Source organism: Camellia sinensis, chromosome 1, assembly GCF_055761805.1.
Source record: "Camellia sinensis isolate YWXY chromosome 1, ASM5576180v1, whole genome shotgun sequence".
Taxonomy (NCBI): domain Eukaryota; kingdom Viridiplantae; phylum Streptophyta; class Magnoliopsida; order Ericales; family Theaceae; genus Camellia; species Camellia sinensis.
The window spans coordinates 27,963,432-27,979,363 of NC_138961.1; the positions used below are offsets into that span (position 1 = coordinate 27,963,432).

Consider the following 15,932-nt stretch of genomic DNA (forward strand, 5'->3'; position numbering starts at 1 on the left):
AGGAACAGGCTCCTCGATGTCATCCTTACAAAGGTATTATTTAATTGTAGTTATTTATAATATTTTTAGCTTTACATATTCTTTGGAGGTAATTTTTGGTGATAGATTGAATTATGTTTATGTGGCTATTATGTTTGAAAAGAGGTAATTAAAAAAATAAAAAAAAAATATATATATATATCATTTTGAAGTTAATTTTAACTATATGGACATCAAATACTCACTGCAATTTGTGGATTAAGTTTTTATTGTAATTGAATGGTTTATATATATCTTTTTTGATGATGGATACTTGTCCTAAAGTACATTTTTTTTATGGTTTTATAGGGTAGCTATGGTGTTTTTTATGGTTTTACAGGGTAGCTATGGTGTTGACTAATCTCCTGGACAATTCTTTTCAACGCCATCTTTGGTTTTTTTCCTTTTTTCTAATTTTTACTTTGATCACATTAGAGGCTGTTTATCTTATTTTCCATCTTTGAGTTTATTTTTATTTTTTTTTGTAAAATTTTGCTTTCTGTAATCATTATGGTTTTTGGGAATTGAGAGCTTTGATGAGTGGATGCTAATTTTTTTTTAATTTTTTTTTTCAAAATGACTTTTAGCAACGAAAATATGTAGTAGAGAAAGTAATTTGATTTTTAGCAACCAAATATAATTGTTGTTGAAAATGTCATTATTTTGTTTTTTGTGACCAAATTGGGACATTTTGTGACGAAGTATTAGCGACCAAATGTTTAGTTCTGCAAAATCAAATATTTCATGACCATACAAATTTTGTTGCTAATTGTTAATTTCAGTGACACTTTTGAAAATTTGTCGTTAAAAGTCAAATTTGGCTTTTCTGGATGCACTTTTAGCGACGTTTCTGGTGACGAATTTATTTTTGTCACCATAAGTTTTATATGTTGTAGTACAGGAATAATGCTGCTCTGATTTGGGCTAATAAGGGTGTCCAGAAGAGGTCTAGTTCTTCTCACAATAAGCTTAGTGATGATCTTGTAAGTTATATTACAAAGGCTTATGGGTCTGAACTGTTTGATATTATTAGGATTTTCAATCTTTGGAATCAAGACAATAAGGGTTTCATTGACATCATTAGGAACTCTATTGTCTTGGAAACAACTTTTAGCAAACTCACACATAAATTGGCCCACATTATTCCAGTACTTCTGATAGAATAAGGCTTGAATCCCATATTTGCCTAGAGCTTTAAAGGTACCAATTCTGTTTGATAGCTCTCAGAATTTCAGAGTCAGTTAAGGCCCTTAACATAACATCATTTTCCTCTTGAGTAAAGTAAGTTGAAGTTATATTATTCCAATGATCAAAATGCTGAGTATTATCTTTTTCTTAAAAGGTTATTAAAATAATCAACAATATCCTTCTTAATCCCATTCTTGTCAATAACCCAGTTTCCATCTTCATCTTTAATAGCATTTATCTTGAGTTTTCTCATCTTAGTGATAATAGAAATGTGGGAGTATTTGGTATTTCTATCACCAAGGGTAATGTTTCTAGATCTGAATTTTTGAAACCACAACATTTCTTCTTGAAAAAGAACATCATTATATTGTTTGATGAGCTCTTTTTCCAATGTGAGCAAACTATGAGTAAAATTATTTGTCAAAGCTCTTTGGATGCCCTCAATTCTGGCCAGTAAATGGCTTTTTCTCTTAAAAATGTTTCCAAAAACTCCTTTATTCCACTTCTTGACTCTAATAGTGAATTCAACAGTGAAATCTTGAAGGTTATTGTTTATATCAGACCAAGAAGAGGTAGTAACATCAGCAAGGCCAGGGTGAGACATCCAAGCAGCCTCAAATCTAAATGGTCTATTTATAGGGTTGAGAGAGTGCATTCCTTGGATATAAACAACAAGTGGTGAGTGGTCTGAGTAAGTTCTTAGAAGCACTCTCACAGTTTCTTCAGGGAACAGAGTTCTCCAATCCTCATTGCACATTGACTTGTCCAAGCTTTCCATATTATTAGCTAGACCTTGTCTGTTGTTTGTCCAAGTCTGGGTCCTGAGCTTTCTGAGTTTATCAGATTGGAGTTATTAATTCTTTCAAGAAACTTTTGGGACCTAGTTGAACTCTAGTTAGTTGAGAAGCTCCTTCTTTCACTGTGGTTGGCATAATCATTGAAGTCCCCTGCCACTAGCCGTGGTTTTTCCATGTTCTTCGCTACCTCTTCCAGTTCGTTCCATAAGTCCTCTCTTAAAATAGGATTTGGGTTAGCATATATCATAGCTAGCACCCACTCTTCATAGTTTTCCTTGTGAACAGTAGCACAAATAGCTTGAGGGCTAGCAAATGAGGCTCTCACATTTACATGATTAGTGTCCTAGACTATCTAGATCCCACCAACTCTGCCAACTGAGCCAACAATAGTAGATGCTGTGAAACCTAAATGATTAAAAAAATTACCCATTCTGCTAAAAGCCACTTTGGTCTCCGTAAGGATCACTATTTCAAGTTTATGGATGCGAATAATCTCTACAAGATTCCGCTTGAATGTTTTATTGTCGGCTTCGTGGCAACTCCAAAACAACAATTTGAGCAAATCCATAGAAGGAAATGTAGGTGGATCTGTCTCCAACTCTTTGATAATACTACGAATCCTATGATGATTGTCTTTCACTAATCTCATGGAGGCCATTTGAATTGAATGTAGTGGACTTAGTGGATCGCTCTCCCAACTTGGCTCTATTATCAGGCAGATTTTCTCTATCAAGCGACGCGATGAAGTGCTTCATTTCCTGGTTCCAATAACAAAGTCATTGCACTGATCTGGTTCAAGTATTCTTGTACTTCTAAGATCTAGATCTCTGGGTTCACGTGTTCTTGCCTCTCCATTTCTTAACTCACCAAGGTCTGGTAGTGTTGGGTTTGTTCTTCCGTGATCGTTTGGGTTATTAGTTGTGTGTGTAATGTTTGTTGGTATCACCGTTTGGGTTGGTATATGGGTAGTCTCAACCATGGTAAGGTCAGTTTGGCGTGGGGATATTACCAATGCACAATCCATGTCAGATGTTTGTAATTGTGGTTAGATGCCATTGGTGCACCTGGGGATTCCTGCTTGTTCATAGACTGGTGAATTTGACATATTATATCTATGCAGATGTGTTGGTCTTACTTCCATTAGATGTGAACTTGGTTGTACTTGTTGTTGGAGATCTGGTTATGTTGATTTATTCTAGGCTTGGCCAACTTTGGATTTGCCTTTAGGATCTTTGGCTTGGTTTGGGCCAACTTGTATTTTGGACTCTCCTCGGGCTTTTTCATTTCCAGCCCGTGTGAATTTTTTTCCTTTAGAGCTTTTTCTCTATTCATCTTGGTCCTCTTCTAGATATTTGAATTTGTTTTGCTTTTGGGTTGGGCCCAATGCTTCTTGGGCCTTCTTTGGATTGGTTTTTTTCCTCGCTTGGCCACTAACATCCACGGCCCAAATGTCTCTTTCTCCTTCTGCACATGTTTCAGATGACCGTTGTTCATAGAGCTACCTGTGGCTGAACACTGTTCATCGAAAACGGCTAGATTCTTTGCTTGCGGTTGGGTGTTTGGCTCCTTGAATCTACATGTTTCCTTGCGATGATCTATTATTCCACACAGGAAACAAAATTAATGGAAGGATTCATATTCAATGTTATAACACTTACCTTCCAAGATAAATTTGAGCTTCAATGGTTTTGTGAGATCAAGTTCAATGCATATATGAGCAAACTTTTCCTAGTAGCTATTGCTGTCATCTAATCAATCTTGAGAGGCTTACCAATGGATTTTGCAGTTACAAATAGCATTTTATCCTGGTAGTACTCGATCAGAAGCTTTGGAAACTGAACCTAAACGGCGGTTATGGTTTCCAATGCTTCCGATGGTTTGAAATTTGGTTCCCAGCGCCTTACAGTTAGGTAATGGTCCATGATGACCCATCATCCTCCTGTGTAGACCTTAGTATAGTCTTCCATGTTTGTGAATTTAAAGAGGAAGTAGTTACTTCCTAAATCAATTGCGTTGAACTCCCCTTGAAGTTGCCAAATGTTTTTTACCTTCATGCATAGCATTCGATAGCCTATGCTTTCCCCCAAGTAATCTTATAATTAGAGTATTTTCCCGTGGTTTCCTAATGTTTTATCAAAGTGGGCAATTGCAGTTGTAGATATGCACCTCTGCTCGTCATTCTCCTTATCTGATCATAGGTTTTCAGCTGCATCATCAAAAATATAGGTCCCATTTCTTACCTTAGTTAAAGCTTCCTTGAAGGATTGAGGAAGGACAGGTTCCACATAAGGGGTTTTCTGTGTGTTGGACTTGTTCTTTAAAACTTCAATTTCCATGATCATTGCTTGTTCCATCTCTTGGTCGTTTGTTTCGTTTGTGCTCTTAATTTTCTTGGTACTTCTTATCAAGTGATCTTCCTCTTCCGTGGATTTCTCAAGGTTTGGTGAGTTCCGGTGATCTTAGTTGCTATCGGATTGATTTCTTGACATCTCAAGGTTTGGTGTTACGTATAAGTTATATATCAAGATATTTGATTAATTTACTCCATCTTGCTAAATATTTACTTTTTTGGGAGGTAAATTACACATTTAATTTTTATAATTTGATTCACATTTTGTTTTTGGTCCTTATCGTTTTAAGTAAACAATTTAGCCTTATGCTTTGGTGCCGTTTGTTTGTCGGACTAGATTGGGTGAAATTATTAGTATGGTGGGATTGGATGAAGGGATTACTATTATGTAAAGAGATTTTGTATTTTGAATTCATTGACTTGATATAGTAGAGTTCCTAATATATATATACAACAGTCTTTTATCCTAACCATGGTTTATGCAAACTTAACAACTAACAGCTTTTTAACTATAGTAAAGTAACAACCGAACCAACTCAACTGAATCCGTTATTCTGTTCATCTGAGTGTTGAGCTATAGAAGGTGATGAGATAGACTGATCTGTATCTATACACGGTTGTGCTTTATCATGCCTCCTCAAGCTGGCAGGTAAGGGAAGAACCAACAGCTTGGATTGAAGCCAGTGAAAGCAAGCAACGGATAAAGGCTTGGTGAGAATGTCTGCTAATTGATCAAAAGAGGCCACATGTTGGACAGACAATTTTAGAAACCACTCTTTCTCGAACATAATGGTAGCCGACTTCAATGTGCTTAGAACGAGCATGGAAGACATGAGTGCCAGTCATAGCTATGGAAGAAAGATTGTCGCACCAGAGAGTAAGAGTGGGAAACGAGACATGAAGATCTGTAAGAAGCATGCCCAACCAACTAAGCTCAATAGCAGTTTGAGCTAAGACACGATATTCAGCCTCGGAGTAGGACCAAGAAATAGTGGGCAGTTTCTTGGCAGACCAAGAAAGTAAGTTCGGACCAAGAAAGACACAAAACCTAGTAGTAGAGCGGCGATCGACAACGTTGCTAGCCCAATCAAAGTCAAAGTATGCATGGAGAACAAGAGGACCAGGTGAAAACTAAAGACCAAAAGTGAGAGTGGCTTTAACATAGTGTAACATGCGTTTGACAGCAACAAGAGGAAACTACATATGTTGGCAAGCAGAATTGACAGCAAAAGCTAAGTTAGGATGAGTAATAGTCAAGTATTGAAGGGCACCCACAAGACTACGATATAGAGATGGGTTGTCAAAAGGAAGATCAACATCAGAATGGGAAGACAGAGAGGATTTGATAGCTATAGGAGAAGCATAGGCTTTGCCATTAAGCATCCCAGTTTTAGCCAAAATCTCAATGGCAGACTTAGCTTGATTAAGGAAGAAACCAGTGGGAGAGGAAGTGACCTAGATGCCAAGAAAATAGTTGATGAAACCCAACTCTTTCATTGAAAAAACAGTATGAATATGAGCCAAGAAAGAGGTAATATAAGAGGGATCACTACCAGTAAGAAGGATATCATCAACATACATAACTAAAATGGTAAGAGAAGTAGAAGTTTTGTGAACAAACAAGGATAAGTGATAGTGACTAGGAAAAAAACCTTAAGATAGAAGATATGTGGAAAAAGTGGAAAACTAAGCTCTTGGACCTTGCTTAAGGCCATACAATGCTTTGTGAAGTTTACAGACCAAATGAGGGTGAGTGGAATCAATAAACCCTTGAGATTGGGACATGTAAACCTCTTTTTCCGAAACTCCATGTAAGAAAGCATTACTAATCTCAAATTGTTTGATGGTCCAATTAAAGTGAAGAGCAAGACATAATAAAATACGAATGGTAGGTTGCTTTGCCACTGGACTAAATGTGTCCTGGAAATCCACACCTTATTCTTGAAGATAGCCTTTGGCCACTAATCGGGCTTTGTACCGAGCAATGGCGCTATCTGAGTTAGTCATTAATCTGTACACCCATTTACATCCAATGGCCTGTTTGTTGGGAGGTAAAGAAACAAGGGGCCAAGTGAATTGCTTCTGCAGAGCTTGATATTCCTCAAGCATAGCGTTGGTCCAAGATGGAGATTGAGAAGCTTCTGTGAAGGAAGTAGGTTCAATAACAGATGTGGCAACAAAGGTAGAAGAAGAAAGATGAGACTTGGACCTTGTGGCCATATAATGGGTATTATGAGAAGTTGGAGGTGGAAATGGTAAATCAATAGTCAAGGCAGAGATAAGAACAGTGACTAGAGCTTCAGCAGCTTGATGAGACAGAGAAGCAGGATTTACTGTTGTAGCTGTTGGGGTAGCTGGATGAACCAGAGGACCTGGGGTTGCTGCTGGTTGAACTGGATAAGACAGAAGAGCTACTGCTATAGTTACAGGTGCAGCTGGATCTGGATGGGATATATGGACTACATCTGGTACATTTGGCACTGCTACTGCAGGAACTAGAGGAGAGGAAGGCTTTGGACTGATGGTCTGAGGGGAAGGTGTAGACCAGAAAAAGAAATGTACCTGAGTAAGAGAGAGAGATGAAGAAGACAACAAAGAAGAAGAGGAAAAGGGAAAAAGATGTTCATTAAAAACAACATGGCGAGATGTGTAAATTTTGTTAGTGATAGGATCCAAGCATCGATATCCTTTAATAGCTGGATGGTAACTAATAAAGACACAAGGAATAGAGTGAGGTTGAAGTTTGTGAGAAGTGTAGGGTTTTAACCAAGGGTAACATCGACAACCAAATGTGCGAAGAAACAAGTAATCTGGTGGTTTATGATAGAGAACCTCAAAGGGGCTGAGAAATTGAAGTTTAGCTGTAGGAAGTCAGTTTATAAGAACAATTGCAGTAGCCAATGCATCAAACCACAAATGCAAGGGTAAGGAAGAATGATGCATAAGAGCAATGGTTATTTTAATGAGATGGCGATGCTTTTTTTCGGCAACCCCATTCTGTGCTGGAGTATGAGGACATGTGAGCTGATGTAAGATGCCTTTGGAGGACAAAAAATTCTGAAATTCTTTAGCTAGATAGTCACCACCATTATCACTCCGTAAAATTTGAAGAGAAGTAAGAAATTGTGTTTCGACCATGGCCTTGAATTCAAGAAATTTGGAAAAGACTTCACTCATAAAATGAAGAGGATATAACCAAGTGAATTTGCTAAAGTCATCAATGAAAACAACATAGTATTTAAATCCTGATATAGAAGTAGATAAAGGTCCCCATACATCTGAGTGTATTAAAGCAAAGGGCTTATTAACAGTAGAATTTGACAAAGCAAAAGGTAATCTATGTGTCTTAGAGACACAACAATGAGAACATAAACCAGTGGTAGTGTGGGAAAAGGAGGAAAGTTTAGAAGTAACAGCAATGTGTTAAAGTTTCTTGAATGATGAATGGCCTAATTTTAAATGCCAATTAGGTGCAGAAGTAGAAATGCTATGATAGCAAGTAGCTAGATGTGAGCTAGATATAGAAAGAGGAAGCTGATAAAGACCATTAGAATGGTAACCTTTATGCATAATTCTGTTGGTAGCCTTGTCCTGAATAGTAAATGAATTAGCATCAAAAGTGATAAAATAGTTGTTATTAGAAGTGAGTTGGTGAATAGAGAGAAAATTAGAAGACATGGATGGCACATGGGGAATTTTGTTAAGAAGGAGAGGAGAAGGTGTTGGAAGAATGCCTTTACCTGTATTGTGAATAGGAAGTGAGGAACCATCTCCAATAGTGACTTGATCTGACCATGATAGGACTCATGTAAAGAAAAATTAGCCAGATCATTAGTAATGTGATCAGAGGCAGCTGAGTCAATGTACTAGTTAGCTGGTGGTGCCTATTGTGATGCAGAGACATCATAAGCTTTAGGAGCAGATCGAGGCTGAGATTGAAAAGAATTATCCATAACGTACCAGCACTCTAAGGCAGAATGATTCATTTTGCCACAAATCTGACAGATAACAGCAGATGAGGAAGAATGAGAAGCATGTTGTTGAGATTACTGAGATCCAGGTAGTCTTCCTCCTCTGCGAGAACCTCTAGAAAATCTACCTCCATGTCTGTTGAAATTGCCTCTATAGCCTGAATGAGTAGGACCAGAATTGCTTCCGGAAGATCTAGAAGTTGAAGAATAAGATTTATGACCTCTAGTGGCTGCATATGCAAATGGGATTTCAGATGCATGAGTATGCTTAATAGTATGTTCAACATGAATTTCTTTAGAACAAAGTAAAGAGCATAAGGACTCCATTGAAATTAGATCTGATCTTGCTTGGATTGTGGTCTTGAATGCACTGTATTCGTCAGGAAAACCATTGAGGATTAAGAGAACTAAATCTTTATCATTCACAAGAGAAACAACTAATGCCAATTGGTCTGCAATGGTTTTGATGTGAGACAAATATTCCTCCATAGTTGATCATTTTTTAGTCAATCGACCAACCTTATTCTTTAATTGATGAATGTGTGACCGAGATAAGGAGGTGAATGTCTTTTCAAGAACAGACCATACCTCACAACTGGTTGTGCAATGGAAGACAGAGGTAAAAATTGTTGGAGATAGAGTGGTAGTGATGCAACTCAGAAGATGTGCATCAATGGTCAACCATTGTGCATGTTCTGGATTCAGAACTTCTTCATTGCTTGAATCAATTACAGTTGGAGAAGGACAGTGCTTCGATCTATCAATATAATACAAACTCAACAACTAATAGCCTTTTAACTATAGTAAAGTAACAACCGAGCCAACTCATCTGAATTAGTTATTTTGTTCATCTGAGTGCTGAGCTATAGAAGGTGATGAGATGGACTGATCTGTATCTATACACGGTTGTGCTTTATCATTATGGTGGTATTATGTAGAAGGTATAAAATAAATTGTGTTCTACAGCGATGGTATTAGTTGGTTAGGATTAAATATATAAAAATTCTTATTTTGTAAAATGTAATTTTGTTATCTTTGTAAAATAAGGCAAAATTATTTTTTTTCCCTCCAATTCTTCAATTATATGGGATTAGAATAACAGTCCCACCTTCCTCATGGGATTGTTTGTTCATCCCCTTCTTGAGGGGGGACTATTAGTCCTAAGACTTCTGTTCCAATCAAACACAATTTTTGTGGGACTTGTGGGGTTACTAATTCAATCCCTGGATTAGTTCAATTTGTTATTTTAGTTTAAATTGAAAGTTAAAATTATATTAATTTTGAGACACTTATCATTCTTATGTATACGTAAAAGAAATTAACAAAAATTTAGAGAAAAAGAATCAGTTTGAAACTAAACTTTGAGTATAGGAGCTAAATTATTTAAATTTAAAAAATTGAGACTAAAATCTAAATTAAACTATAGAGGTGAAAGATATAATTTATCTTATTTTTTTTTCATATATTTTTTTAGTGAAGCTTCTTGCTAAAATTGTGAAAAATTATTAGATATTCCTAATGGCCAAGTTTGGCAACTGCAAAATAATCCATCTTTTTATTTTTTTATCTTTTTTCCATCACATCACCTCTCTATTTTTCTGCACATCTTTTCGTAAAAAGACAAAAAGTACACTTATTTAGGTCATCCCAGACAACCCTAAAATAACATATTCTATTATATACATAATATTCTCAATTAGTGAGAAATCTTAACATATATGAACTGGATCATCCCTTATGTTAGAATCATAATCATGTAACAAAAGTCATCATGTTTTGCTTGTAACATTTGACCCTACATAATCGATGGTGCTCTAAATTTGAATAATTATCTCAGAAGTGTATGGATCTGGCATAAAACAAAGAGCAAGACATTCATAATTTTAGACATATAAATTTATCAATAATAATGTGACAAGAAAATTAAATCTTATATCATTATACAGATAATAAATTAAAAGTTAACACCTACTATGTTAAACGTATATATTCCTAAAAGTAACCACCCAGACTGTCATATGTCAACAAACATGTAATTTTGACTATTAATGGCACACTAGACACTACAACTCCCCACCCACTGCCACACCTTTCAAAAACAAAAACGAAAAAAAAACAAAAACTATAAGCTTCACAAGAGACAATGGTTTCATCTTGTAATGACCGTCAGTTCACTCTCACTCTCCTCTCCTCTCCCTATGTAGTTCTTGACATGGCCTCTTCCACCAAATTCAACTCATCCTAATCTCTTCACCACCGCCATGGCCAACGACGACCAAAACTCCTTCCTCCGCCACCTAACCATCCTCCCAATCACCACCTCAACCGCCGCTCTCGTGGTCATCATCTACCACTGCATCATCACCGTCTGTTGGTACAACTGCTGCACCTTCCAGCGCCGCCACCAAACACCACCGGTGATACGACAAGAAGAGTTAACAATCAGCATCGAGGCCTCGGTGGCGGGCCTCATACCTGCCCACAAGTATCAAAAGGAAACGGGATTGGTGAGAGAAGATAGGACTTGTGCGGTTTGTTTGTGCGAGTACGAGGAGGGTGAAGAGCTACGTACGTTGCCTGAGTGCATGAACTCTTTTCACGTGCCTTGTATTGATATGTGGCTCTACTCCCATTCGACTTGTCCTGTTTGCTGGAACAATACGACGCCGTCGCCGTTTGTGTTTAGGGGCTGTTTGGAGTCTGGTTTGGATGGGTCGACCTCGCAAAGAGATCATGGCATTCCAACCTTGGCATGCTGGGCAACGTTCTGGCATGGCATGCGGGCCATGGCTGTGGCTAGTAGGGACTGTTATTCTTTTATTTTTTAGGGTTTAGGGTTTAGGATTTAGGCCGTGGCTAGCACGGACTGTTATTCTTTTATGTTTAGCAGTGACTGTTGTGTCTTATTTTGAGATGCATTATGAGCTTATTTTTATGATCTGAACCGTCATTTTGTAGGATTTGTTGAGTACTTCAAGCCTACCAAAAATCATATTAATCGGATATCAATAACTATATGATCAAATTGCATATTTTTATACTATTTTTCAAAAGAAAAACTTCTTGTTTATTTTTTTGGTTATCAATCATATAGTTATTGTTATCCGATTAATATGATTTCTGGTAGGCATGAAGTACTCAACAAACCTTACAACATGACCGGTTCAGATTATAAAAATAAATCCATAATACACCACAAAATGAAGCATAACAGTCACTGTTGTGCCAAACGCACAACAGTGACCCCAATTCTGGTGGAGAAAGCTTTGAACAATTGTTTGGTGTTCAAAATAAGAAATGAACACTTAATGCTCCCTTTTGTTTCCACAGAATTTTTTATTTTTTTTTCAAAAAATGTTTTGGTGATTTTGATTGTGACTTTAAAATTAATATATCAGTAATTGTATTAATAGTATTGATTGCTGTGGTCGTGGTAAGATCAGATGATTGTAGTTTTTCGCAAATTGAAAATTAATAATTATAGGAAACATGGGTTAAAAACACATTTGTAGCAACTTCTCAATAATATTTTTAAAAAAAAGTTTTTGCTCTATAAATTAAGAATAAAACGGCACTAAACACTTTGGTATAAATTTAAATAAAAAGAAGAAATTATAAGTAATTTATAAGTTGCACCAAATAGGGTCATATAAGTGAAGTGGGGTCGGGTCGGGTCGAGTTGGTGGGATGGGCCAAGAGGTTGTTTGGTAGATCTTCTCACCTAACATGGCCTCTTTTATTATGTTCAAACACTTTTTTGACAATCTTATCACCGCCGTGGCTAATTATGGCAAATCTTTCTCCTCCTCCTCCTCCACATCCACCTCCACCTAGCACGTAACCATCCTCCTAATGGGTGCTTCATCGGGTGCTTTCATCATCATCGTCTACCACTACACCACCGTTTTCGTCTACAACAACTGCAGCTCCCAACATCGCCCCCCGGTGCTTCGATAAGGATAGATAGAAGGCAATGACAATGTCTTGGTGGTAGGGCCCATGTTACCGGCCCACAAGTATTGAAAGGAAACGGAGTTGGTGGGACAAGACAGGACTTGCGTGGTTTGTTTGTGCGAGTACGAGGAGGGTGAAGAACTATGTACGTTGCCCGAGTGCATGCACACTTTTCATGTACCTTGTATTGATATGTGGCTCTATTCCCATTCCACTTGTTCGGTTTGTCGGACCGATACGACGTCGTCATCATTTTTGGATATGCATTTGGAGGTGAGATATGGTATCAGGCTTACCTATGGTATCAACAGCTCTTTCATTACCCTCATTCCCAAGCTAGATAGTCTCATTAATTTGACTGATTATAGACCCATTAGCTTGGTGGACTCTCTATATAAAATTTTGGCAAAAGTTTTAGTGCAAAGGCTAAAGCCTGTGATGCCTTCAATCATAGGTGAGACCCAAACAGCTTTCATAGGAGAGGCAGGAATATCCTAGATGGGGTGTTTATCACTAACGAGGTTGTGGATGGATGGAAGAAGGCCAAGAGGCAAGGGTTAATAATCAAGCTGGACTTCGAGAAAGCCTTTGATTCAGTCAACTGGGAATTCTTGTTCTCTATGATGTCAAGCTTTGGCTTTGGTTCTAAGTGGATCTCTTGGATAAAAACTTGTGTGTCTTCAGCCTGTATCTCCGTCCTTGTGAATGGATCTCCAACTAATGAGTTCTCTCCGCAAAGAGGCCTTAGGCAAGGCGACCTTTTATCACCATTTCTTTTCAACATAGTGGCTGAAGGGCTCAATATCCTCCTCACTAGAGCTATTAATCTTGGTCTCCTTAAAAGTGTCTTGGTTGGGGCTAATGAGGTCCTTGTATCACATCTCTAGTTTGCGGATGACTCTATTCTCTTCTATGAAGCAGATATGGATCAAGTGGTTATTATCAAAAGAGTGTTTCGATGCTTTGAAGTTCTATCCAGACTCAGAATTAATTACGTCAAAAGTGTAGTATGTGGAGTGGGTGTGGTTTAGGAATGGCAACGGGCGGGGCGGGGCGGGGCGGGGCGGGGACAGGGACTACACTCCCCGTCCCCGATCCCTGAAAGTTATGTATGCCCCGTCCCCGCCTCCGATTGGGGATCGGGGATCCTTGACCCCGAAAAATCCCTGGTTTTTTTTTTTTTTTTTTTTTGATCTATAAAAATCTATAAACATGGACTAAAATATATTTGAGACAATGAAGACAATGCCATACAAAACCTGTAGCATTGCCAATTAACATGGATTAAAATAACCTGTAGCATGCCAATTAACCTTTAGCCTGTAGCATACCAATTAACCTGTAGCATGCCATACAAAATCTGTAAACATGGATTAAAATACATCCTGTAGCATTGCCAATTAAAAAAATTCTAACAGTGTCATACACAACCCACACACAAAACATTGAGACAATGCCATACAAAACCCACACACAAAACATCCTGTAGCATACAAAACATTGAGACAGTGTCATCATTGAGACAGTGCCATACAAAACTCATAAAATAGCATCCTGTTTCTCCAAGAAAATTCAGCAAGTAGCAAAGAGAATAATTAATCCCAAGCACAACCCGCAAGGGATAAGTTACCCAAAAATTGAAATTAAAAATAAAAAAAATATATCCATTACAACAAAAAAAATCAAATCCATTGTTTCTCCAATATCCATACAAACCACACAACAACTTCCATCATCTCTTTCAACTTGAATTCCTGTTAAATAACAGAAGGAAAAAAACAAATAATTAATATTAATAATAAAATGTAAAAAATGTTAACAATTAAAACAAAAAAGATGACAACTAACACAAAAGTAGCACATGACTGATCCGACTCGATCTCATCATCATCATATATAGTTGCATAGCCCACCGATTCCAATGTTGAATTTCCTAAAAAGTAAAGAATATAAATTCAGTATTGAAATTACTCCATGGTAATATAAATAATAAAAGTGAAATATTAATATATAGATTGGATGAAATAATACCTTTCATCTCTGCACCCCACAACCAACTTTGTGCACACAATAATGCTTCTAATGTGTTTGGATGAAGTCTACTACAATGTGGACTCACCAACCTTCCACTAGTACTAAATGCTGACTCAGAAGCAACAGTGGATACAGGAATAGCTAAAATGTCCCTAGCTATTGCCTGTAAGGTTGGATACTTTGGTCCACTAGCTTTCCACCAATTCAAAACATCAAAACCTGAAGTTCTTGGCAAAACATCATCTTCTAGATAATGGTCCAACTCTGATCTTACATTCTTCATTTTTTTACTTCTCTTTCTACTGACAAACAAATCAAATTTTGAAAGGGTCTCTGTAACAATTTCTGGATGAGTAGAAAAGTCACCAACAACATCGGTCTCCATACCAACTCGGTGCTGATATTCTTGCAATAAGTCATAACAAATATGACGAACCCTATCAACTTCATCTTCAGCTTTGTCTCCATAAAGCTTTTCAAAATAAAACTTCAATACACTCATCTTATACCTAGGATCAATTACAACTGCAACTCCAATAACACCATGTATCACTAACCAATATTTATCAAATTTTTCCACCATTTTTGATGCCATTGTTCTGATCACTTCAATTTCACAAGAGAGCCATTGAGACAGTGCCATCCTAATCTCACATAAAGCTGGGAAACAAACATTGGCTGTGGAATACTTTGTACTAGAAAACAACTCAGTGATAGAAAAAAAAAATCTTAAACCTCTCACTAATCTCTCTATCAAACTCCCATTCTTGTTCAGTTGGCAGTGTCTTATATTGGGGCTCTCTAATTTTTAACCTCGAAAAGACATCCTTATACAATAAGGTTGTCTGAAGCATCAAGTAGGTTGAATTCCACCTAGTTGCACAATCAAGTCCTAATTTCTTAGTATGTGGAATACGCAATTGGTTGACTGTTCCTTCAAATTTTTCTAGTCTTTTTGGTGTTGCTGTCCAATAAGCTACACTCTCTCGAATTTTCTCCATACTAACTTGTATGACATCCAATCCATCTTTCACTATCAAATTCAAAATATGCGCACAGCAACGCATATAAAACAAAGTACCACCCAACAAAAGCAATGAATTACTTAACTTATCCATCAACATGGTAATCATGACATCATTTGTGGAGCAATTATCAACAGTAACAGTCGAGATTTTTCTATCAATATTCCAGTCCATCATACATTCAAGCAAAGTATCACAAAGAACTTCTTTTGTGTGTGGACATGGAACATAAATAAACCTAAAATATGATATTCATAAACAAGTATTAATAACATGCAAATTGAACTGAATAAGATACAATTTTTAAATTTGCAAATTTACAAAAATATACCTTAAAATGCGACTTTGCAATTTCCATGAATCATCAATAAAGTGTGTGGTGACAACCATAAATCCTTTCTTTTGATTACGAGCAGTCCACATATCAGTTGTGATTGCCGCCCTACTTTTATTATGCTCCACCAAACTCAATGTCTTCACCCTCTCATAATCATAAATCTGTAAATTATCACTCTTTATCGTATTTCGAGAAGGCACTTTAAACAATGGTTGAAGTGCTACTGAATATCATTTAAAACCAACATGGTCTATGATA

General features: G+C 37.1%; 1 protein-coding gene across 1 annotated transcript; it reads right to left on the reverse strand.

Moving 5' to 3' along the window:
* Positions 1 to 1,342: 1,342 nt before the first annotated feature.
* On the reverse strand, positions 1,343 to 1,984 carry LOC145824504 (uncharacterized). Its single transcript, XM_082924383.1, has one exon. It carries the CDS (start codon positions 1,982 to 1,984, stop codon positions 1,343 to 1,345), a length of 642 nt encoding a protein of 213 aa, XP_082780509.1.
* Positions 1,985 to 15,932: the final 13,948 nt, after the last annotated feature.

Bases quoted from the DNA above. Each gene is read 5' to 3' on its own strand.
- LOC145824504 (XM_082924383.1), bottom strand. From the start codon at position 1,984: ATGGAAAGCTTGGACAAGTCAATGTGCAATGAGGATTGGAGAACTCTG.